This window comes from Mus caroli, unplaced genomic scaffold (assembly GCF_978045245.1).
Source record: "Mus caroli unplaced genomic scaffold, Mus_caroli_1 scaffold_13, whole genome shotgun sequence".
NCBI classification, from domain to species: domain Eukaryota; kingdom Metazoa; phylum Chordata; class Mammalia; order Rodentia; family Muridae; genus Mus; species Mus caroli.
This window is the reverse complement of record NW_028227268.1, coordinates 90,713,099-90,737,097: the sequence shown is the minus strand read 5'-3', so window position 1 is coordinate 90,737,097 and position 23,999 is coordinate 90,713,099. Positions and strand designations below refer to the sequence as shown.

The 23,999-nt window shown below is 50.5% G+C and overlaps 1 protein-coding gene across 1 annotated transcript in view; it reads left to right on the top strand.

Annotated features, from left to right (window-relative positions):
- Positions 1 to 23,999, top strand: part of Stk10 (serine/threonine kinase 10) — a 93,098-nt gene that overhangs the window by 17,326 nt on the left and 51,773 nt on the right. Inside the window, exon 2 of the mRNA XM_021176958.3 lies at positions 4,009 to 4,173. Coding sequence (XP_021032617.1) covers positions 4,009 to 4,173 — 165 coding nt within the window. The remainder of the gene's footprint in view (positions 1 to 4,008; positions 4,174 to 23,999) is intronic.

The window sequence follows — 23,999 nt, the reverse complement described above, 5'->3', positions numbered from 1 at the left end:
GTTTGCCCACCTGGGATCACATGTCCAAGTAGCTAAACCAGCAGCTCCGACAAGGTTGGCTGTGACCTGTGGCTCTGACTGTTTGAGTTGCGTGTGTACCTGGGCCAGGGTGGGATCGGCCCTTCTGGATCCTGGGCTGAGAGTGAGGCAGTTCCCAAAGAGAGTAGAGTTTTGTGGCAACAGTACAGAGTGGGGTGCCCCAGGACTCATTTCCAGACAGCTGCAGAGGCTATGAGGCCCTAGCCTTCTGCACCCCATTCTCCTTCATTCTCCTTCAGTCATTGAGCTCAGGCTTAGGTCTCTGCATTCTTTTTTGTAGACTCAGTTTCTCCATCTGGAGAATGGGAATCAGGGAGTTTATAAGCTGTGGCTAAAGTAAAGGCCTTGCTACATTCTGGGATATCAGCCATTTCTTAAGAAGGGAGAGAACCAAGCCCAAAAATGGGACCCATCTGGGGACTGTCCCCTGACTTTCATGCTACCAGGTCTCAGTAATCCCTCAGCTTATGAACTGGCTTGCTGTATCCCTGGGGTAGGGCAGGGCTTCTGGCTGGCCTGGAAGAGTGGCCCCACCTCCTCGAGGCAGGGCCCCAGGCTGTCACAACCGGGAGGATTGTTCCCACAGAGTGTCTGAGCCAGAAAACACAAGTGGCCACTGTCTCTGCTTTCAAGGGTGTGGGCTCTGAGGTTAGAGACCGCCAGCGAGCAGCAGGACCGAGGATCCCCCTCATCCCTGGTCTTGCCATAGAACTGACAGACGGATTTTTGAAGCCTTGATGCTGCATGCGAATGGAAATCCTGCCTGCTCTCTTCTGCGTGCACCTCATTTATTCAGACCCTCAGCCCTTTCTCCAAGGTCTCCCCATAGCAGAGAGAGAGAGAGAGAGAGAGAGAGAGAGAGAGAGCACTTGGGCATCCTGCCCCACCCTCCAGCTGTACAGAGGGGATCTGGAGCCCCAGACAGAACTCATGCTGACTACATCGGCAGCTCTGGAAAGCAGTTAGGTTCAAGGACTTTGAAACACTGGGGTGGGGCGGCGTGGGAGTGCAGGGGTGGGGGGGAGTCCTGTTGGCTACAGCTGTATGGCGCTGTATGGTGATTTCACCCTTCTCAATATGTGGCTTCTCTTTTTATGGGAGACGGGGTCTCACTCTGTTGGCCAGGCTGGCCTTGAGCTCCTGGGGCCAAGTGATGCTCCTGCCTCTCTGCCTTCCAGGGAGTTGGTACTATAGCCACACACCTGACTGACAGTCCATTTTCTCATACATTAAACAAGCAGGAAGCAAACAAACAAGCAACCCCTAGAAGGCATAACATTGTCTTTGAACCCACGACCCAGGTGCTCTAGACTCCATGCTCCCCTCTCCAGGCCTCGGTCTGCTGTCTGGGAACTACTTCTGTAGTTCCCATGTCTGGGAACTACATGTGGCCAGTGCCTGCCTCCGTGTCTGTGGGAGGCTCCGTGCCTGCACCTGTCGAGGCCCCTTGCTATGAGTGGTTGGTTCTGGCTGTGCTTGCCATTGGTCTTTAGCTTAGATCAGCTAAACCTTCTGGATGTGATTTGGTGCTCTGAGCAGTCTGGCTTGTGACAGGTCCGGCCTTCAAAACTCACACGCCTGTCTGAATCTCAGCTTCCTCTGTTGACTGAGAATGGTATTTGCCCTCCAGGTCTGGGTGGCACTGGGCAGCACTGGCTGGTTGGGGTTGCAACATCCTCTGCTGCTCTTTGGGACTGGGTTGCTGTTTCAGCCAGGCTCTTAAGGAATTCGGTTTTGGCACAGTCACTGCGTGGCCCCTCCCTTGTGGGCTCCGGCTTCTGAAGTCTGAGAAAGGCACTGGGCACCGACTGAGCAGTCTTGGTGTTGATATTGGCTCCTTGCTGGAGGCCCGGCCCTTTGGTCAATGCGCCTCTTACAGTGTAAGGCAAAGCAGGTTCTGTGCACTCCTGGAAAACAGTCCTCATTCATCCAGGGAACTCAGGGAAAGGTGTCACACAGCCTGGGCGGTGATTGATAGGTGGCTTTTGCCTAGCTTATGGTGGCTGAGGAGGTGCTGTGGTCACCTGACCCTCAATCTGCCACCCCCAAAGGCCCACCCTTCCTCTCTGCCTCTCCAAAGGAAAGGCAGAGAGGAAGAGAGAGGGGGACTCTAGCTGCTTCTCTCATGGATTTATGTATGTGTTTCCAGACAGGGTTTCTCTGTGTAGCCCTGGTCGTAATGGAACTCACTCTGTAGTGAGTTAGGTTGGCTTTCAATTCAAAGATCTACCTGCCTGTGCCCTGTCTAGTGCTGGGATTAAATGCATGTGACAACACTCCTCACCTCTCTAGAGGATTTTTAAGCTGTTCTGAACAAGCATTCAAAATTGAGGGAAAAGGGACCCCTCCATAGATCCTGCTCACCTGGGCTGGGCTCTGAAGGTTTCCTGACTTCTACTCCGAAAAGAACTTTGGTGGGGGAGGGCCGGTCACCCGGCACGCGCAGGCTCAGTAGCTGGACTGCTAACCACACTGTCCCGGAGTGTGATTGAGATGGTGGTTGAGCTATCACACCTAAGAAGTGTCAGCCAAGGGGGAGCAGACTCTGTCCCCCATAAACGAGGAGCTGTTCTCATCCTGCAGGGGGTTTGGGGCTCTCAGCAGCTTAGATAGGAAGACCTGAGATGAGAATAGCCAGGCAAATGCTGGTTGGAACCTTCACACCACTTCCTCCTCAAAGGTGCGGTTGGTGCCTTCTGAGGCCACACCCATCGCAGCAACCCTGGTCCCTCTCTGCAGGATTGGTGACACCTCTCCATCCTGATTTTAATTCCTGAGGGCAGGGAGCGGGTAGCTGTCTGAGTGTGTGGTCACCCTAAATGGGCCTGCGAGGCATAGCGAGTGAAGTAACCTGGTTGTAAAGGCTTCTCTCTGCTGGAGATTGGATGAACTTGTATAATGTGCAACAGCGGTTCTCAACCTGTTGGTCATGACCCCTTTGGAGGGTCAAATGACCCTTTCACAGGGGTCATCCAAGACCATGGGGAAAACACAGATAAGAAAAAACTTATGATTCATACCACCAGCAAAATTACAATTACGAAATAGCAGTGATGTAATTCTATGGCTGGAATCACCACAACAGGAGGAAGTCTATTAAAAGGAGGCAGTGCTGGGAAGGTTGAGAACCACTGGTCTGGGGAATGTAGAGAATCTGCAAAGATAGATGACCCAGGTGTAGGTCCTAGGCACGTCTCCTCTCTGAACTTGGACTTGCTTTGCTGGAGAATCTGAGGTGTGGGCCACCGTGCTTGATCCTGTGAGGGAACTTGTGTTGTCACTCAGGGGCTGGAGATGCACAGAAAGGACTGTCCTGGGTGGGGTGTGTACAGTTGTCACTAAAGGTCAGAGTGGGTGTGGCGCACGGCACCCCAGAAAGGCGCTGGTAGAGCACCCACTGCCCCTGTGTTAGTGACAAGCAGCTGCTGGCTTCTAGGGCTGTGTCAACACTGTGAACTCTGCCCTTGTGAGCACCAGGGTAGAGAGGCTGAAGGTTGTAGCAGCATCTCTGGTAGCTGGGGGGGGGGGGGGGGGGCGACACTGAGGGAGTTGTGAGTCTTGTGTCTGGTTTCCAGGTCCCTCTTGTGTGGTGAAGTGGCAGGACCCAACTGTTCACAGGCTTATTTCTCTCTTTTTCGAATTTTAGCAGAGCAGAGCAGAGTTAATATCCTGTTCATCACTTTAGCTTTTGAGGCCTACAGTTCTTTTTGTTGTTGTTGTTTTTGGGGGTTTGTTTGTTTGTTTGTTTGTTTTTGGTTATATCTTACCTCCTTATCAGTCACACAGCATGTTCTCTCTGGTCTGAGCTCCCCAGTGTTGACACCTCATGTGCTCTGGCCATTGTCGGGAGTGTCTGTGTCCCCTTGGACATCCGACTCTGTTTTCACACTTGTGTGGGGGCCTGGGAAGCCTTCTAGAGCTGTCTACTGTCCAACCTGCCCTGTAACCTTCCATATTTCACCTTTGCAGGCCAAAAACAAGGAGACTGGTGCCCTGGCTGCAGCCAAAGTCATTGAGACCAAGAGCGAGGAGGAGCTGGAGGACTACATCGTGGAGATAGAGATCCTGGCCACCTGTGACCACCCGTATATCGTGAAGCTCCTGGGGGCCTATTACTATGATGGGAAGCTATGGGTAAGAGAGCGCCAGCCTGGGCGCCATGTCAGCATCTGCTGTGTGGGCCAGGGCTGCAGCAGGGAGAAGGTGAAGTGGGCTCCCTGGTAAAGCCTTTTAGTGTGTGTGAGAGTTCTGACATCCTCTCGAGCCTGAACATGGCACTCCCTGAGGAATTCTAGCCTTGTGGTGCCTTGGACATGGAATGCTCCAAAGTCCAGTGAGTGAATTCTGGACAGGTGCCCAGAGGCCAGACGTGGACAGGGCACCTGAGAGCTGATCTGGTGTCATTTGCAGGAGTCACAGATCTCCTGCTTCTGTACTCTCCCACTGTGAGCCTTTGGCTCCTGCAAGGGCCATGGGACCCCACTGGCTTCATGGGTCGAGGCTGCCCTACAGATAGCTCTGTCACCAGCCTGTCTCATGCTGATACCTCTCAGCTGGCAAAACCCAGATGCCCTACAGTGGGCAGCTTGCTGAACCTGTGTTCTGCCAACTTTGTCTTTCTCCTCTCTCCTTTCTCGTGTGTGTGTGTGTGTGTGTTTCCAATGGTGAGGACTGAATCCAGTGTCTTGTATATGCTAGCCAAGTACTTTACCACTGAGCTATAGCCCAGCCTGATAGTCTATATATACAGATACATATATGTAAAAACACACATATGTAAATAATCCCCCTCCAAACTCTAGACACAAAGGAAGCAAAGTGATGTGTGTGCAAGAAATATCTCAAGTAAATTCTGGGTACAGCTGGTACTGTCAGAATCCTGCAGACATTTGGAGACACGGCTGAGCACCTTCAGGCACCTCCGCCATCACTGGGGCTGTGTGAGCCCAGGTCTTGCCACTGTTGATGGGAGGGTGGGAGGGTCGGTTCAGAAGTGTACAGTGATCAGAAAGGATGTTTTAGGCATGGTGCACACTGCTGTGGTGGTTTCGTGTCCTTGGAGGTCTTTCCATGTCTAGTTAGGTCTCAGAACACTGGGAACTTGCTATTGGCCCGGGGTGGTTTGTCTTTCTTCATGCCCAGTGGGAAGCAGGAGTCTTGGCTTTTAATGACAGAATGCCCGACTCACTGGTGCTAATGAAGAAACCTGGTTCATTGGAGAAAGAGATCCTGCTGCTCGGGAAGAAGGAGAAGTTCACTAGGCCTCACGATTGCTCATCTCCCAGGCAGGAATAGAGCCAGCAAGAGGAAGAAGTCTGGCCAAGGGACAGGGAGTTGGTCCTCCCCTCCCGGCTGGTGTTAGACTCTCGTGCCCACAGCTAGGGGCTGCCTGAGGAGGGACTTTTTGAACACAAGTCATTTAGTTGGCACATAGCTCTGGGGGTTCAGGGCCATGGTGCCAGGATTGGCTGGGCTCCCTGCATGGACTCAGAGGAATCCAGAGGGCTTTGTTGAAGAAAATCACATGGTGGTACTGGCAGCCAGAGTGCATCTCAGGTCTCGGGTGACTTCGTGACTAGTCTCCACTCTCTGCTAACATCACTGCAATGGGGACCAGGCTTCTGGTGCTTGAACTCTTAGGGGACACACACAGGCCATGGCATAGCTCCCACTGCCCAGGCTCCCCCCATGCCCCACCCCAGGTCTCTGTGCCCTGTCACTTGCTTCCCCTATCATACTCACATATAGATTGGAGAGCAGAGACTCTCAAATCTGTCACATTGTCCTCTGACCTTCACACATGCAGTGGCATGTGCAGGTACAAACACACACACACATCATAATAATGATAATATTTGTTTTTAATCAGATAGAGAAGAAATGAGACTGAGGTCACTGGGAAAAAGCACAAGATGAAACCTCCTTGAGGCTGTTGTCAGAGGGCCCACTGCTGACATTCAAAGTGTATTTTCTAGATGTTTCAGCCATAGTTTTAAAATAAGCTTGAGTACCATGCCTGCCTCTGTGTCTTTGCCATCTTGGTTGAGGCACAGTTGGTTCTGTCCTGTGTGAGGACGGCCATAGGTTCCTCTGTACCCACAAGAGCTGCCCTGAGGCTCTGGGGAGGCTCTGCAATGCTGTTTCCTTCTTACTTGAAAAGGTCTGAGAATTTTTTAGATTTTTTTAATGTCTGTTTCCAAACTGGCATTGCAGAGCCACTTCCCATGTGAGCTGAAGTCCACTGGCCTACTCTTCTGTGTACCATCATTTCATCAGTCCAACCTCCTACCGCCTGTCCACCATCACTGCATCTGCCCCTCCCCCCAACATCCCTCCATCCCTCCTTCTCCCTCCCCACATCACTACATACATCCCTCTCCTCCCCACATCACTGCCCCTGCCCCTCTCCCTCCCCACCATCACTCCATCCATCCCTCCCCTCCCCACATCACTACACACACCCCTCTTCTATCCACCATCTACTCATGCAAGCATCAGGTAGGCAATTACAACAAACTGGGGAAATCTCTCCTCTAGTCCTCAGATGCTGTCTAACAACATTCTTAGCTTTGGGTTCATGAAAGCTAGGAACCTGTTTGTTTATATGTTCTAGAAGGATTTGCATAGTAGTCACAAGATATTAGATCACACACACACAGGTGGACAATGAATGGTTTTTTAAGAAGGCCAAGATGGGGGCTGGTGAGATGGCTCAGTGGGTAAGAGCACCCAACTGCTCTTCTGAAGGTCCAGAGTTCAAATCCCAGCAACCATATGGTGGCTCACAATCATCCGTAACGAGATCTGACTCCCTCTTCTGGTGTGTCTGAAGTCAGCTACAGTGTACTCACATATAATAAATAAATAAGTAAATAATTAAAAAAAAAAAGAAGGCCAAGATGGCCTAAGATTATTTGGCTCTGGAGCTGCAACATTCAAACTCCCCCATTCATCGACATTCCAGTGAGATGGTTGGCTTTTGTTGAATGTTCAGTGTAAGTGTGACTTCCTTTGAGGACTTCAATTCATAGAGTCATAGCTGCTCTTGTACTGAGGCCTCTGGGGAGAGGTGCAGCTGGTACACCTTGTAATTGGAGGCCATCTTGTGCAAGGCCTGGATGCCAAAGTGAGAAGTTCATAGCTGACCTACTGGGATAGTCATATCAGTGATGGGGCTCCACCTGGCCCTCCCAGATCATAAGCTGGGGAGCTGCCCAGAAGCCTGTAGTTTTGAGAGCCTTCTAGGTGAGTCATGGTGGTTTAAGTTTGAAAACATCTATTTTAGGCCTTGGCAACCCAGTTACATTTTGCTCAGGGGAAGTACATTCTGTGTTGTAAAAGAAAGGTCAAAGCTGGGTAGTGGTGGCTCATGCCTTTAATCCCAGCACTTGAGAGGCAGAGGCAGGTGGATTTCTGAGTTCGAGGCCAGCCTGGTCTACAGAGTGAGTTCCAGGACAGCCAGGGCTACACAGAGAAACCCTGTCTTGAAAAAAAAAGAAAGAGAGAGAGAGAGAGAGAGAGAGAGAGAGAGAGAGAGAGAGAGAGAGAGAGAGAGAGAGAGAGGTGTAGGTCAGGATTGGGGGCAAGAAGTAAAGCACTGAGTCTGGTCAGCTCAGGAGACCCGCCCAACGCCTGGGGATGTGCGGTGGGGCATGGACCAGCTTCAGGGAAAGGGGCATCTGAACTGTGTCTTGCAGGATGCATAGGAGTTGGAAAGGTTGCTAAGTTTGGCTAAGTGCGGGCTGTAAAGAAGTGAGAAGCCATGGCAGCTGAGATTGAAGGCTGGAGGCCACACTGGGGTGGCTTTCGGCCCAGGCTTCCTGTGTGGTCTCAGGAGCCAGCGTCCCCACGTAGATGTATAACAGAACTGTCAGGGGTGCTCGCAGGGACAGGTGTTGAGGAGCTGGCTGCAAGCCAAGCACCTGCCTGCATCCTGCACAGGAGGGAAGGACCTTTCTCCCAGCGGTGTGACTCCTCTACCTGCTGTCCTACAAAGTGAGGCCACTTTCTCCCAGAATTGACAAGCCTAGCAAAATCTTTCTAGAGGATTCCCATCTCCACTTCTGCTTTCAAATATTAAATGGTGAAGTGATTGGGAAATCCGCCCCCCCCAACATGCCTTGGAGGGCTGCAGACCCATGAGAGCCATGGACACTCCATTCCTGGTGGTATCACCCATTCTGATAGCTGTGTTTGAGGGGCCAAAAGGCAGGTGAGGCTGGGGGAATCCTCCTTAGATAAGAATGTGTCTGACCTAGTGTGTGTAAGAGGTCATTTTGACATACGATCTATATAGAAGTTATTATCTATCGAAACATTTTTACTTTTTTATTCTCCCTTCACAAATCTCCTGTGTGTCCATTCCTTATAGCGGGTTTGTTTGTTTGTGTGAAATAGGGTTTCTCTGTGTAGCCTTGGCTGTCCTAGAACCCGTTCTGTAGACCAGGCGGCCTCCAACTCACAGAGATTCACCTGCCTCTGCTTCCCGAGTACTGGGATTAAAGGCGTGCGCCACCACTGTCTGGGTATTATAGCACTTCTTTAAAAATGATTTTTCTTAGGGCTAGAGAGATGGCTCAGCGGTTAAGAGCACTGACTGCTCTTCTGAAGGTCCTGAGTTCAAACCCCAGCAACCACATGGTGGCTTACAACTACCTGTAATGAGATCTGACTCCCTCTTTTGGAGAGTCTGAAGACAGCTACAGTATACTTACATTTAATAAATAAATAAATAAATCTTAAAAAATGTTTAAAAAATGATTTTTTAATTTTCTGTGCACTGGTGTTTTGCGTGCATGCATGCCTGTGTGAAGGTGTTGGATCCTCTGGAACAGGAGTTACAGACAGTTGAGAGCTGCCATCTGGGTGCTGGGAATTGAACCTGGGTCCTCTGGAAGAGCAGCCGGTGCTCTTAGCCACTGAGCCATCTCTCCAGCCCCTTTGCAACATATTTTTTAAAACTTAAGAACATCTGAACTTTTGTTGGAAGCTGTTTATCCAGTCAGATGTTACAACATTCCTATAAGACTCGCATCCCCACGTGAGCTTGCATTCTCCCGTGAGCTCCGTGGCCAAGCTGAGTGGATTCAAGCATTTAACTTAGCTCGGAGTACAATGGCTGACAGTCAGTTTCCTCCCTGAGTGGCTACTGTATTGACAGGCCTCCCAGGCCTCCCAGGTCATCTACTCTGGGCTGTCCCCATGTAGCCTTGGCCCCGTGATTGTCCCAGCTCACTTCACCCCTAACCCAGATGGCAGTCTCTGTGAGACTGGGTCTCTCTTCCAACATGCCCACATGAAATAGTGGGAGGGACGCTGTGCTCTAGAATGCCCACAGAGGTTCCCAGGAGGGGACTCTGGCTTCTAACTAATGTCCATTTCTGTTGTGTAAATCCTCCCACTACATATGGGTCAGTATCAGGGGCTGTGTGGTGTCACTAACACAATCTGGCAGGTCTCTGTTCTCCCTGAGCTCAGAGACTGTGAGCAGAAACACAGTCCAAACGCAGATGTGTGTGGGAGGACCAGAGCAAGTGGGAAGCGAGCTTTAGCAAATCTAGTGGAGAAGTGCTGCAGTCAGCCCTTCTTGGGTGGGGTCAGGAGCAGTGGCCTGTAATAGAATAGGGGAGAAAAGCTCCCTCTCAGGAGGGCCAGGACATTTAAGCTGATCCCAGAAGGCTAGAAGGAAGCAGATCTCTGCAAGTTTGTAGCAAAACTGAAGTAGCAACCGCAGGAAGGTCAAAGGCCCTGAGGCAGGGAGCTGCTGAGGCAGGGAGCTAAAGCTACCTCAGCTGGAGTCTAGCAGAGACAGAAATGAATGGGACTGCTTTGTGCTCAAGTGCCTGTGCTAGGGGCCGGGAATTCAGCCACGAGCCAGGTAGTCTCGTGGCATGGCAGGCAGGACAGCTAAGTAGGTAGTCCCATTCATTCCACGATGCATACACGCATGTGTGGAGGCCAGAAGTCAGTACTGTGTATCTTCCTCAAGCACTGAATTTTGAGGTGACTTTTTTTTTACACCGAGCCTGGATTTCATTGACTCAGTTGGACTGGACTCTGAGCTACAGGGATCTACGCATGCACGAACACATGCACCCAACTCATCCTCCTGCATTGGAATTACTGATGCATGTACCACTGTACCCAGCTCTTTATGAGCGCCAGCACGTCCTCTCGCTTGCATGGCGGATATCTCAATCTTCCCAGTGTGAATGCTTGCAACGTAAAATAAAAAGGTATCTCTCCTTTTAGGCATTAGATACACTTATTTAAAAAGAAGGGAGTGTGGTGGCACATATCTTTAATCCCAGAACTTGGGGGGCAGAGGCAGTGGATCTCTGTGAGTTCGAGGCCAGCCTGGTGGAGAGAGAGAGAGAGAGAGAGAGAGAGAGAGAGAGAGAGAGAGAGAGAGAGAGAGAGAGAGAGAGAGCCTGTCTCAAGCCGCCCCCCTCATCACCACCAAAGACGCTTTTGAATCAGCATCTCAAATGGAAAATTGTATCCGTTGCCATAGAAATAAAACAAAGATGTCCCTTGTGGCTGAGCCCTTTGCCCTTATGAAGCCTCAGTCTGGGTCCTGCCTCAGTGAAGGTCCCCTGGGAGGGCAAGCAAATGCTGAGGAAGGATGATGTGAAGTCAGTGCAGTGTGACACTTCCACCCATGTGGGCTGGTCTTGTGGTAAGGACGTTTGGCCAGATCAAGTTGCACCAGATCTGTAGGGTGTCTCTCTTTGAGTTCTGGGATGGCGAAGGACCAGAGTGACCTGCTGGTGTCACTGTGGGGTGGACAGACAGAGCCTGAGCTTGGTACTATCTCCCAGCCTGGAACCCACTTCTCACTGCTCATTATGGATCCTGCGGAGTCCCCTCGTGGTGAAGCTGCCACAGGCATCCACATGGGAAGAGGGACACTGGCTGTTGGAAGGCACCCACCCACAACTTCCTGTGTGGCTCCAGAGGAGGGCCTGAGTATTTGAGGCTGTTTAGTCTGCATCCTGGTTTCTGATTCTCAGCATTGGGATTGTTGGGAGCACATGAGCCTTGCTGAGCTGTCCTGAGTATGGTAGGATGCTTGGCTCCATCCCTCACCTCTGTCCAGCAGTCTTGGGACACCTTCCATCTAAGACAAGAGCATCCCACGTTGTATCTAGATGTCTCTAGTGTCTTTGGACATGACCTTGGCTGAGAGCCAACAGTCCCTCCTACCCACAGCCCATTGCTGCTGTGGTGTGAAGAGAACTCTCTGTGGAACGAGGGCACGGACTGGTAGCCTCAGGCTATGTGGGCCACAGATACCCTTAGCTTGGCCTGATAAGTGCCCTCAGTTGGCCACTGACCTCAGGACCCCTCTGTGCACTGAGGCTGTTCCTGCACAGATTCTCATAGGGTGGAATGGAGGTGGGGGTGGGGCGAATGAAATATTTTTCAAACCACCATTTATTATTTATTTATTTATTTATTTATTTATTTATTTATTTATTTATACCAAAGCCAAGGCACATAAAGGAGACTAAGAGGACACATTTCCACAAGAGAATATCAGGAGCCATTTCCTCCCTTCCTCCCACAGGGCTTGCTCCTCAGGCCTGGATGCAGGAATCCAGGAGCCTTGCCTCAGGGAGTTCCTATGGGGCTGTGGACAGCCCCATATGGGCTTTCTGAGCATGTTGGGCATCCATGTGTTGGGGGTACATGTGTGAGTGTACCCACACACGGTTCAGAGTCACTAGTAGAAGACTTTGAATGTTCTAAACACAGAGTGATAACAACTGTCTGATAACTGTCTGAAACGTGATAACCTAGAATGTCATAGTGCCTAGTAGTCCCCAATGTAAGTCTGCTAAAGGGACAGATGCTCCACATGACCCAAGGCATGCTGGGTTGGAATCAGGAGACCTGGGGATCTCCCAGTACTCAGGCCTAAAGACAAGCACCCCCTACCCCCAACCCCTAGCCTCAAGGTCTCTACTTCCTTCTCCAGACTCAATGACCTGGCAACAAGTGACTCCCCCCAGCCCCCCAGGGCAGCTGGGCTACCCCTTTGAGCTCACCCCTTTTCCTGTTGAGTGAGCCTGCCCCTCCTATTATTATAATTCGGAGTTTTTTTTTCTTTAGTTTTTTTCTATGGAGCTTGGGATCTGTTTTATTCTGTGTTTTCACACAGGCTTTCTATGTATCCCCTGGCTATCCTCAAACTCACTCTGTAGACCAAGTTGAACTTGAACTCACACAGATCCACCTGCCTCTGCCCCCTGAGGGCCAAGGTTAAAGGTGTGTGTCACCACTGCCCGGCTCTATTATTGTAATTCTTAATTCTGGATCCCTAGTCATCTGAACATCCAGGGCCATCCTTCTCAGGGGTGTGAGGGCCCTGGGCATGGGTTCTGAGGGCTCCCTGACAGTCACTAACTTCTGCTCACCATTAAGGTCGGTCTCCCTCCCCTCCCACCCAAGTTCTGTGCTTACACAGACCCCTCTCACCTCTGAGGCAGGTGCATTTCCTATGTCAGCCCCATTTTATACAGAGGACTCCGGAGGCTCAGCGAGGGTGCTATGGTTTGGAATAGGTTTTGTCCCCTGAGGACTCACGTGCTGGGACTTCATCCCAAGGGAAACACCGCAAAAGACTGGAGACGCTCAAACAATCAAGGTGTAGTGAAAGGAAGTGGGCCCTTGTGCACTGCCCTTCTCCCTGCTTTCTAGAAGGATTGTGTTGACTTTGGAGTGTGCAGCTTCCCCTAGAAGGGTGAGCCTGGTTGTCCCACCTCTCTGAATGAGCATGAGTCTTCCCAAGACTGCAAATGCAGAACCTCCTGACTTGGCTCAGAGAACGGTGGTTCTAACCTTTCCCCTGCCCAGCGGGTCTGCCCTCAGTCCACCAGGGCTCCCGGTGGCCCTGACAAGGACTCATAATTACAGCCCACAGCAGAAAGCCAGGCAATTGATTCTGCTCTCTTGTGTTTTGGGGCTTCCCCTTTTTGCTGGCCACTCCCCTGTTGCCCTCTCAGGAGGACTCAACAGGGCTGTCCCCATGAGAACCCTTACCCTGTGACTCTTGTGACCTCTGCCCCGTTGTAAAAATGCTTATGTGGTTATGGCATTCCATAGGCCAGTCTCATGGGATTGATGCCACCCCCCTGGAGCAGGCGGAGACATTATTCATTCAGTGGTCATTCGTTCATACACTGAATTAGCTGCAGCGTGCCAGGAAGTTTTAGGTGCTGGGAACACAGGCTCAGAGCTGGTCTAGTCTCTCAAGTGTCCTGTGAGGATGTCACTTGGGTGTTACTAGCTGTATCTGTATTTGGTCCATTTACCAAACACTGGTCCCCTGTGTCACCTGTTTGACTGTGACCGGGAGGCAGGCTCTACAGTTATCCAGACTGATGGATGAAGTTGCAGTTTCTGAGATGAGCAGACTGGTACACTCCATGAAGCCCGGGCATATCCTGGCCAAGTAGATGCATTGGCTCCATGAGGCTGTGCTATGGGAAGGAGGTGGCCCTGGGAATGTAGAAAGACTGTGTCCCCACAACCCCCTTGTTCACTGGTGGGACTCGGGACCCTGACATTGCATATCTCTCTGGCTCTATGAGTTGTCAAGTGCTATCTGTTTGTTATACCCACTGTCCCATCTCACCATCCATCTCTGGCTCCAACCCTGCCTGCCTCTCAGGGATTCACTGCTATGAAGCCTTCAGTAAGTTATATGGGAGGGAATGCAAGCTCTGAGGAGGAGCCTCCTACACCATTGATGTGGCTCTTGTCCTGTGTGCCCTGTCTAAAGTGTTCCAAGTCCTCATCCTGAGTCCTTGTGGCCATGATTGGAAATAGCCCTGGTTTATTCCCTTCTGGGCTCAGTGCTGTTCCTAGCTAGTCTTATGAAATGGTAGCAGCCAGCCAGCTAGCCAGACTGAGTTGTCCCTCTCGAAATTGATTCTTTGACCCTCCCTAGAGAACCTGAACCCAGCTCTGACTTTAACATTTCTTGCACGGTGGCCAGGAATGCAGCCCAGGGGACTCTGAGCCTGAAGCCCGAATCCCTAGTAATTAGGGTAGACTGACTAGGAGTGAAGCATGCCTGCCACAGAGTAACCTCAGTCCCTTCTGAGAGATGCCTTGGGCCTGGGCAAGCATCTTTGGGTATGGACATGGAGTAGAGGGTGGCTGGGGCCAGAACAGCAGTCAGAACTGTCACCTCCACCCCTGCAATTCATTCAAGGACCCAGGTTATTGCCTCTGATTCAAGCCTCATTCCAAGGCTGCCAGGACCAGGGAAAGCTGGATTCCTAACCCAGGCTTGCTGCAAGGTAGTGGGTGGAACTGGCACGGAGGAACAAGGCTGGACCTAGGAGGCCTCGTGGGTGTGGACACCCCACTCAATGGCCACATTGTTTGGCTGATACTCAGAGGTGGGGAGGTCTAGGGACTCCACCTACAGGGACAGGCAGCTGACAGACTAGGCTTTTTTTAAAGTCTGCCTTCATGACTTCCTCTTTCAGGCTTTGGTTGACTAACCAGAAGCTTCCGTCTTCTGCACTGCGTTAGAGCCTGAAGGCCCCCAGCTCTTGACCTGGGGACTAGCTGCAGACACTATCCCTGCTTCCTCAAAGAGAAATGAATCCAGAGCGGAAAGGTGGCTGGCCGCAGGGTGGTTCGGTTGTCGCTCGTCACCGCCAGCTTAAGTTTATTCCTTCTTCTTCACGTCTGTGCTGAGTAGCTTTGGGGCAGCCCTGTCAAGCCTCTATATTCTCATCTGTATAATAGGCTGCTTGTGGCTCAAGGAATATTTATAGAATGCTTATTAGCACAGTGAATCTGCCCTAGTTTCTGAACATCTCAAAGTCATTTAACGAACACTTGTTGGTCATGTGCAGCTAGAGTCCTCTCTGCTTGTGGGTTCACCATCATCGGTACTGAAAACACAGAGGCATCTTTCCTTGGCAGTGTTGCCTAAGTGATACAAGAGAGCAAGCATCCACTTAGCATTCCCATTGAGTTAGCCGCTGTCACCCTTCTAGAATCTTCCAGATGTGTGGGAGGATGTGTGGGTTCTGTGTGGACACGACACCATTCAGTCAGGGACTCTGGCATTGGTAGATTTCTATCTGTTGGGTCCTGGCCAGATTCCCAGACTGATGGACAATTGTATGAGGCCAGACTCTGACCACCATCCTTCCCCAAACACAAACGTGCTTGTTCTGTGAAAAAGTGACTACAGTCACACGGAGACCTAAAATGCTGATACCACAAAAGTCATACAGATTTTGAGAACCTCGTTTTCCAGATGGGGAAACAGAGGCCCAGGTAGGGGAAGGGTTAGGGCAGGACAGTGGCCCTTTATGGGGCTGTGTCCGTGTTCCCTTGCTGTGTGTGCTCAGGAGTTTCTCATGTATAGGTCACCTGAGCTCTTGTTCCTGGTCAGTATATGGTAGTGGTCTCAGGAAAGGCCAGGGGTGGAGAATTGAGGCCCAGAGTCCTGAAGGTCAGCAGGGTGTTGGCTCACCTCTGGACTATGTGTGACTCAGTTGTCTCTGGGGGATGGTTACAGCTCTGGTATTGCCTGGTGAGGCTGTTTGGGGGCTGTAAAAGTTAATGTCTAAGCCCTGGTGTGGCCAGGCCATGCTTATCTGGTCTGGGACATCCTGGTCCCTTATCTCTGGGTGAGCAGCCTGCTCAGTCCATTCATGGAATGGAAGGGCCCAAGGGTTAGAGCCAGGAGGCCGAGGGGCCCATTCTCACTGACGCAGGGCCTGTGACTCAAGCTTCCTGTGGCTTCCTCTGTGAGATGGGATGGGGATGGGGGCTCTCTACACTCTCACAGAACCTACCTCACCCCAATTCTGGTTCTGGCTCTGCCACTTTCTATTGCATGACCTGACTGAGACATAGGTCCTTGTATCTAAATGGGAATAAAATATCACCTAATCCTGATCACACCAGGTGGCATTTATCAGCACATACCTACCATGTGTCAGCCATGTGTTCTGGGTCCATGCTACAGTGAGCATCACCCCTAACTGAGATGCCAGCATCTTTCAGAGTATCTCCTGAAGAGCGAGTGTGACGGTCCATGCAGAGCCTTTGCTCAGGGAATGGCATCAGAGAAGCACTCCAGCTGCGTTAGGTGTCATGGAAGGGGACACTGAAGCTTGCCTGGCTAGCCAGCCTGGAAGCTGGGCTGGAGTGACACATCATGTGGAAGACCTGCACACTTAGAACTTGCTGCTGCCACTTAACTGGCCAGTTCTCCCGGGTCGTCATTGAGTTGGGAAACAGGAGTAAGGTGGAGACATTAGAACATTCATTTCTGGGTCCCTCAGACCTACGCAGTTACTGGCTTCGGTTCTTCACATGCACAGTTGGCTCGTGGGCAGCAGAGAGGATGCTGTCTGGGAAAGCAGGGTGTCTTTTAGAGTGACCTGGGTGCTACTGTGTTGTGCCAATGGCGAAGTTATCCCAGAATGTCCATGGCAGAGGCAGGGATGGCTCCTCACTGCTCAATTTCTGTTCTGTCATTGTGCCTGAAACGGTGCCTGACACAGGGCCCAAGTCCCACAATTCTCCATTCCATTCACAAATGGCCAGAGCAGTGGAGCCCAGAGGCCCCACCGCCTGGCCTCAAGAGAGCTGCTTAGCCTAATCAAGGGCATTGTGGTCCACAGTGAGCCTCAGGTTCCTTGGCTGAAGCCCAAGAAGGAAGCCAGTGACTTTAGGCTGCTGTCACATCCTCCATTAGGTACCCTCAAGCAAGGTCTCCAAGGAAACAGGGAATCTCCTAGATACTGAGGAAGGACACCAGCTGTGCTAGGGACAAGCCTCCAGCAAGAAGGGTTAGGGACAGCAAGGCAAGGGTGGGTCCCCACCTGCATCCCTATGTGGGGAGGCCCGCCTTTGTTTGTTTTGGTTTTGTTTCACTTTCTTGCCATATGTGTAGGTGTATGTTTATGTTTTATGAAGGCCAGAGGTCAACTTGAGGTATCTTCCTTGAGCCTACCCCTGACACACACACCTTAGTTTTTGAGGTCTTTCCTAAACAGGGAGTTCACTGGTTCTTCTAGTCTGACTAGACAGCAAGCCGCAGGGATCCTTCTGCTTCATCTCCCCAGTGGCGGGATGACAGGCGTCCATCTCGACACTCAGTTTTCTTATATGGGCGCTGTGATCCGAAGCTCAGTTCCCATCTATTGCTTGCACACCAAACACTTTACTGATGGAGCCATCTCTCCAGTCCATATAAGTTGTTTGTTTGTTTGTTTGTTTTGTTTTTAAACATTTGTCTGTATACTGGAGGAAGAGACATCACATGAGACCTGCCCTCGTAACAGCATTTTACGTGTAGAATACATTACTGTTGGTTAGTATTACACAGTGGACAGCAGGCTGCAGAGCTGACTGGGCTTGAGGAAGTGGAGTTGAGCCCGCTGATTAGCAGCGCCTTCTCCAAGGCCACTCTGGGATCTGTTTGTCAGGGTCCCCAGCAGTACTGGGTCCCGGCAGTACCTGGTCCCTGACATAAATGAGTCTGCAATATCTTCTTTATGCTTCTGGCGTCTCTCCCTCAGTGTAACATCCTAAGGGCACATGCTTGTCCTCTGTCACACTGCAGACATTTTCTCTTTGGAAGCCAGCAGTTCTGGGCGACTCCATGTGTGTCACCCATTTGTCACGGACACATAGCCTGCTTCTGTACCACCTTGCCTCTTATGAATTGTGCTTCAGTGAGCACTCCCTTTGTGTCCCCTGAACAGTACCTGGTGGCATTGTGTTTGGTGACCCCAGTCTGACATAGCTCTCCTAGTGTTTAGGACTTGTTTGTTCGTACACTTGTTTGTCTCTGGTGGCATGTCAGTTCCGTCCTAGCTGCTCTTGGTTGGGATGTTAAAGTTTCTTTTGCTGCTGAGTTTTAGGATCTTGTCGTGAAATCTGGAAATGGGCCTGCCAGGAAGTGGTGGTGATTGGCAGGCGTGTCCCTGGGCTACAGGCCACTCTGTGTCCTCTGTTCCACAGAAGCATTTGCGTTGGACGGGCCTGCTTACTTCTGGTCACAGGGCCTATGTATAATCTGATGCCATGTCTGTGAAGTCACTGCCAAGTCCAGCGTCATGAAGCTGCTCCTGATGGCTTCTTCTGGGCCTTATACAGTTTTCACTAAGTCCAGCCTTTCGTCCACGTTCCATTAGTGTTTGTGTAAAGTAAGAGTCTGGCTTCTTTCTCTTCCTGTGTCTAGCTCTATAAACTGCATTTGTTGAGCAGACTATACACCCCAACTCTGACATCCTTGCTGTATGAAGGTTGATTCCTGGGCTTGCTATTTAGCACATCTTTCTTTGTTCTGTGTCATTACTAGACTGCATTTGTCCTGATTTGTGTAGCTTTGTAGGATGTTTTAAAAGTATAAGACTTCTGGATCCTCAACCTTTTAGTGGAGATCAAGTTCAGAAAGTGTGAGGCCTTTTCTGAGGCTGTTTGGGTTGCTGGGGGCTCCTTGACAATCCCTGTGAAGTAGAGGCTGAGTTTTTCATTTCTATAGAAGATATTGTTGGGTGGGAACAAAACAGCCATGGAAGGAGTTACAGAGACAAAGTTTGGAGCTGTGATGAAAGGATGAACCATCTAGAGACTGCCATATCCGGGGATCCATCCCATAATCAGCTTCCAAATGCTGACACCATTGCATACACTAGCAAGATTTTGCTGAAAGGACCCAGATATAGCTGTCTCTTGTGAGACTATGCCGGGGCCTAGCAAACACAGGAGTGGATGCTCACAGTCAGCTATTGGATGGATCACAGGGCCCCCAATGGAGGAGCTAGAGAAAGTATCCAAGGAGCTAAAGAGATCTGCAACCCTGTAGGTGCAACAACATTATGAACTAACCAGTACCCCGGAGCTCTTGGCTCTAACTGCATATGTATCAAAAGATGGCCTAGTCGGCCATCACTGGAAAGAGAGGCCCATTGGACTTGCAAACTTTATATGTCCCAGTACAGGGGAACGACAGGGCCAAAAAGTGGGAGTGGGTGGGTAGGGGAATGGTGGGGAGGATATGGGGGACTTTTGGGATAGCATTTGAAATGTAAATGAGGAAAATACCTAATAAAAAATATAAATTAAAAAAAAGAAGATATTGTTGGGACTTGGTGGAGATTTTCGAGCCTGTGTTGTCAGTGTGTGTCAATGTGTCTGAGGACCGCACTGGGCGGTGTTACGTTTTATCAAGGTTAGGTCACCGTCAGTGAACATGGATGCCTTTCCATTTCTCTGTCATCTTTCCTTTCTTTCAGCAATATTCTGAGGTTTTCACATGATTTTATACCCTGCGACTTTGAGTTTTCAGCTGTGAGTTTTGCTGTGCTAACCCCGGGTTCCCCTCCTTCATGTTTTTACCTTTGACCTCCAACATAGGGTCGTGTGTGACCTCCATCACAGGGTCAAGTGTGGCCCTCCATCACAGAGTCATGTGTGGCCTCCATCACAGTGTCATGTGTAGCCCCCATCACAGGGTCATGTGTGGCCTTCCATCACAGGGTCATGTGTGACCCTCCATCACAGTGTCATGTGTAGCCCCCATCACAGGGTCATGTGTGACCCTCCATCACAGGGTCAAGTGTGGCCCCCCAACATAAGATCATTCTGAATTGACATCAGTGATGCAGACATGTTCTGTACCATGCATGTCAAATGTCTCTCACAGAGCTGTCTGGTCTTAGTAGAGGCTTTGGTGCACCATTGAATCAACTCAGTTATTTCTCCCTGCAGTTTATTAAGATGATATAGAACATTAATAATTGTTGTTAAAGCATCCTTGCATTCCTAGAGTAAATCCTGCTCGACTGAGGTCTAATCAGTCCGCTAGATCTTGTTAAGTTTCATCTGTGATGGTATATTTGTGTAACCTACTGTCTCTAGATAACTCACAAGCCCCAACACTGCAAATTCTGTGTTGTTATGATGTAATTGTTAGGAAACTATGATAAGAAAAATGACCATGGGTCTGGAGAAATGGCTCAGAAAGCGCACTGGCTGTTCTTCCAGGGATCCTGAGTTCAATTCCTAACCCATCCATCATAAGATCTGGTGCTGTCTTCTGGTGTGTGAGCATGTAGGCAGAACACTGCATACATAGTAAATAAATATATCTTTAAAAAAAAAAAAGCATAGGATGTAGTGGCACACACCTTTAATCCCAGCACTCAGGAGGCCGAGGCAGCGGATCTCTGTGAGTTACAGGCCAGCCTGGTCTACAAAGCCAGTCCAGGACAGCCAGGGCTATATAGAGAATCCTGTCTTGAAAGACAGACAGACAAACAGACAGACAGGTGAACAAACAAAAAAAGAAAGAAAGGAAGAAGGAAGGAAGGAAGGAAGAAAAAATTAGCATTACAGACATGTTTTTCTTTTTTTTCTCATATTTTCAACCCAAAGCTTGGCTGATTCCATGAATACCAGCCAATAGACTTAGAGGGCAAACTTTATTTGTTGCTGTTGCTTTTTATTTTCTAATTAAACCTCACATAGCTGTGTGAAAGCCCAGAGGAGTTGACAATCCAAGCCCCAACAGCCCATTGCTGACAAACTGAAGGGTAATCCCTAAATTCCTAAAGGCAAAAACCAAGTCAGTCATGAGACTGGAGCTGGAGCTAAGGGGCCTGGGCTCACGCTGAGCTTCCAGGCAGCCAAGGCGGAAGTACAGAGAAAGGGGAAACTCAGGACTCCACAGCACCTTCACTGAAAGGAAACCAGACTCTCAGAGCGCACTGCCTCCCAGGGCTGAGCTCAGAAGGCTGAGTGCGTAGAACCTTGTATGTGGGTGTTGTGCAAGGGGTGTTGAAGACACAGGACCCACCTAGGCCTAGCCACTTCTCAGACTGGCCTGTGATAATCGTGAGGGTTTGCCAGTAGCTTGTGGTTCTGGGAAAGCCTATGTTTATGGGCAGCCGTAGTCCCCAAGGACACTCGCTGATTTCATCTGCTCCAGGTGCCACAGAAGTGTGGCAGCAGTGTGGCTTTCCTGCTGGGCCTCCCAGCCAGGGATTGCTGTAGTGTTCCTGCTGATGTTAGAGGCAGAGCCCACTGCCATTTTACAGATGAGGAAATGGACTGGGAGAGGTTCCCAATATCACAGTCTCCTAATTAGAATATCAGAGGGGACTGCTATTTTTTTTTTTTTTGATGGTACCTGACAGAGAAGAGGGGTGTCTGGCCCTGCTAATGTGCCAAGGAGGGCAGACCCTTCAATCCTTGTGATAAATCTGGAAGTTGACGGTTGCCTGTCACAGGGACTGGCTAGCGGCTTAAGGCTTCTGTAGTGTTGGGAGTCAGACTGACTGCTGGCAGACATTGCCTTGGAAGAAGAAAGAGGATGGCTTCCTGGTTTTGTTTCCTGTTGCTGTGGAAATGGCCTGAGGAAAGCAACTTAGAGGAGAAAGGGTTTATTTCACCTCACAGCTCCAGGTTACACGGCACCGGCACAAGCACCAGCACTGTTGGAGGGAAGTTAAGAGCAGGAAGCTGAAGCAGCTGGCCATACCTACAGTCAGGAGCAGAGGCAGGGTGCATGCATGCTTGTGCTCAGCTGGTCACACCTACAGTTGGGAGCAGAGGCAGGGTGCATGCATGCTTGTGCTCAGCTGGTCACACCTACAGTTGGGAGCAGAGGCAGGGTGTATGTGTGCTTGTGCTCAGCTGGCCACACCTACAGTTGGGAGCAGAGGCAGGGTGCATGTGTGCTTGTGCTCAGCTTGCCTTCTCTGTTCTCCTCCACTGCACGGACCAGACCAACAGGATGGTGCCGCCCGCAGTGAGCTAGGTCTTCCCACCTCAGTTAAAGCAATCAAGACAGTCCTCCACAGGCCACCTGATCTCCATAGTCCCTCGTATGATTCCAATGTGATTGTGTCAATGATAACTAAAACCAACCAGCACAGATAGCGTTCATGGAGTCTCAAAAACAAACAGCTGGGCTAGGTGACACTCGCCTTTAATCCCATTACCCAGGACACAGAGGCAGACAGATCTTTGTGAGTGCAAGGCCAGCCTGGGCTACTTAGTGAGTTCCAAGTCAGCCTGGGGTACATAGTGAGACCCTGTCTGAAAGCAGATAGAATAAATAAAAGAGATCCCAAGCTCTTTAGATGAATCAGGTTAGCAGCGTATATTGGCTGAGCCCCAGCCTGGAGGATCAATTTGGTGTTCCTGAGAGGGGTAGGGTGTGCCATTCACCTGACCTACTCACTTACTGTCCCTTCGTGGTGACTAGGACTTGTGTCTTTCCCACTGCTGTGCTCTATGGCTGATTTTCCCAGTGGCTGACAGGGGCACCTGGGTCTCTTGTGGAGCTGGGAAGGTTTGCAGGCAGGGTGCTGTGAAGTGCTGAGAAGTCTGCCTGCAGCTCTCTGATGCCTAGGAGGACAGCGAGTGGTGGGTGGGTGGCTGATGCTCGTTTTCCTTCCCAGCTATCCGGGCTCTACAGATGAAGACTTCATTGAGGGGTTATTGTCAGATTAGAGAGAAGTCTCAGGGAAGCTGGGGTCAGTTTGCTGTTGATGAACAGGCAGGGTGACCTAGCTATCTCAGAGCCATTGTCCTCCCTTCCTGTGGGCAGTAGTGTGCAAGCAGACAAGTGCCCTTTCTCCGTAGCAACTTTCTTATGGTATGTGGTGGGGCTGGCGGGTCAGGACTGTCTGCTGCTCCTAAAACCTGGTACAGCCCCATTGGGCATCTAGGTCTGCTTCCCTTTTGATGCAGCCTTTTACCTTCTGTGGCTCCCAGCATGGCTCACCTCTCAATGCAACCCAGTGGTTGGCTACAGTTGTGGGCAAGAACTGCAGCAGTCCCTTTTAGAGCTGAGCTGAGTCCAGATGGTTGAAGGCACCCCAAGGAGATGTGGGTCGGGGTGTGGGACCAGCTGTGGCTGCCTTTAAAGCCTTCTCATTTTATCTTCATCCTTATATCATCTAGAAGCCTCTAGAACATTGGCTCACAATCTGTGGATCATGATGGCCCTTCTGGGGGTTGAACAACCTTTTCACAAGGGTCACCTAAGACTGTTGGAAAACACAGATATTTACATTAAAATTTATAACAGCAAAATCACAGTTATGAAGTAGCAATAATTTTGTGGCTGGGGGTCCCCAAAACACGAGTTGCAGCATTAGAACAGTTGAGAACCACTGCCCTAGAAGGTAAGGCTGGGGACCCACCCTAGTCCTGCGGTGCCTTCTCCCTTTGTGTTGGAGAACTGGTGTCATGGCTGAATGTGTTTCGAGAGACTTGGCTTCTTTGTTAGCCCATTGTGCTGGCTCTGCCAGCTGATGGGTTACATCAAGGGACTGGAGCTGGAAGCTGGAAGGTAGCTCTAGAGTACTCATGATGTTGGTGTTTCCACTCAGGGCAGATGACAAAGATATGCTTAGAGTGCTCCAGGAGGAGCAGGATGAGAGCAGGCCAGGAAAAACCATCTGTGCATTGTTTTTTGGATCCTTGTACTAGCTACTGCTGGTTTTCCTTAGACCTATCACCTGTTAGGTGTGTGGTTAAGTCTATGTGTTGGCTGGCTGGCTGGCTGGCTGGCTGGATAGATGGATGGCTAGCTGGACAAATGTACTGGGGGTCAAAAAACCTGCTCCCCAGTCTAGAATCTGCCACTAGTCTATGTGGCCTTGGTAGGACACACTACTTTCTGGGCCTCTACATTTGAGCTTAAACCCCCCTCACTCCCTCCTACATGCTGGGTTTGGTAAGGAGGTTGTCTGAGGCTCTGGGGCTTAGAGCATAGGATGCAGGGTTGACTCTAGGTAGGCTGGAGGGACATGTGGGACATTGGGCCTGGCTGTAGAAGCTTTGGCTGAGGCTTCAGGTTTTGTGGCAACTTGGTTTTTTCTTTTCTGCAATGATAAAGTGCCTGTGGCATCTTCCCTGGGTATCAGGCTCTGAATTTGAGAATGGTAGGGAGGAAA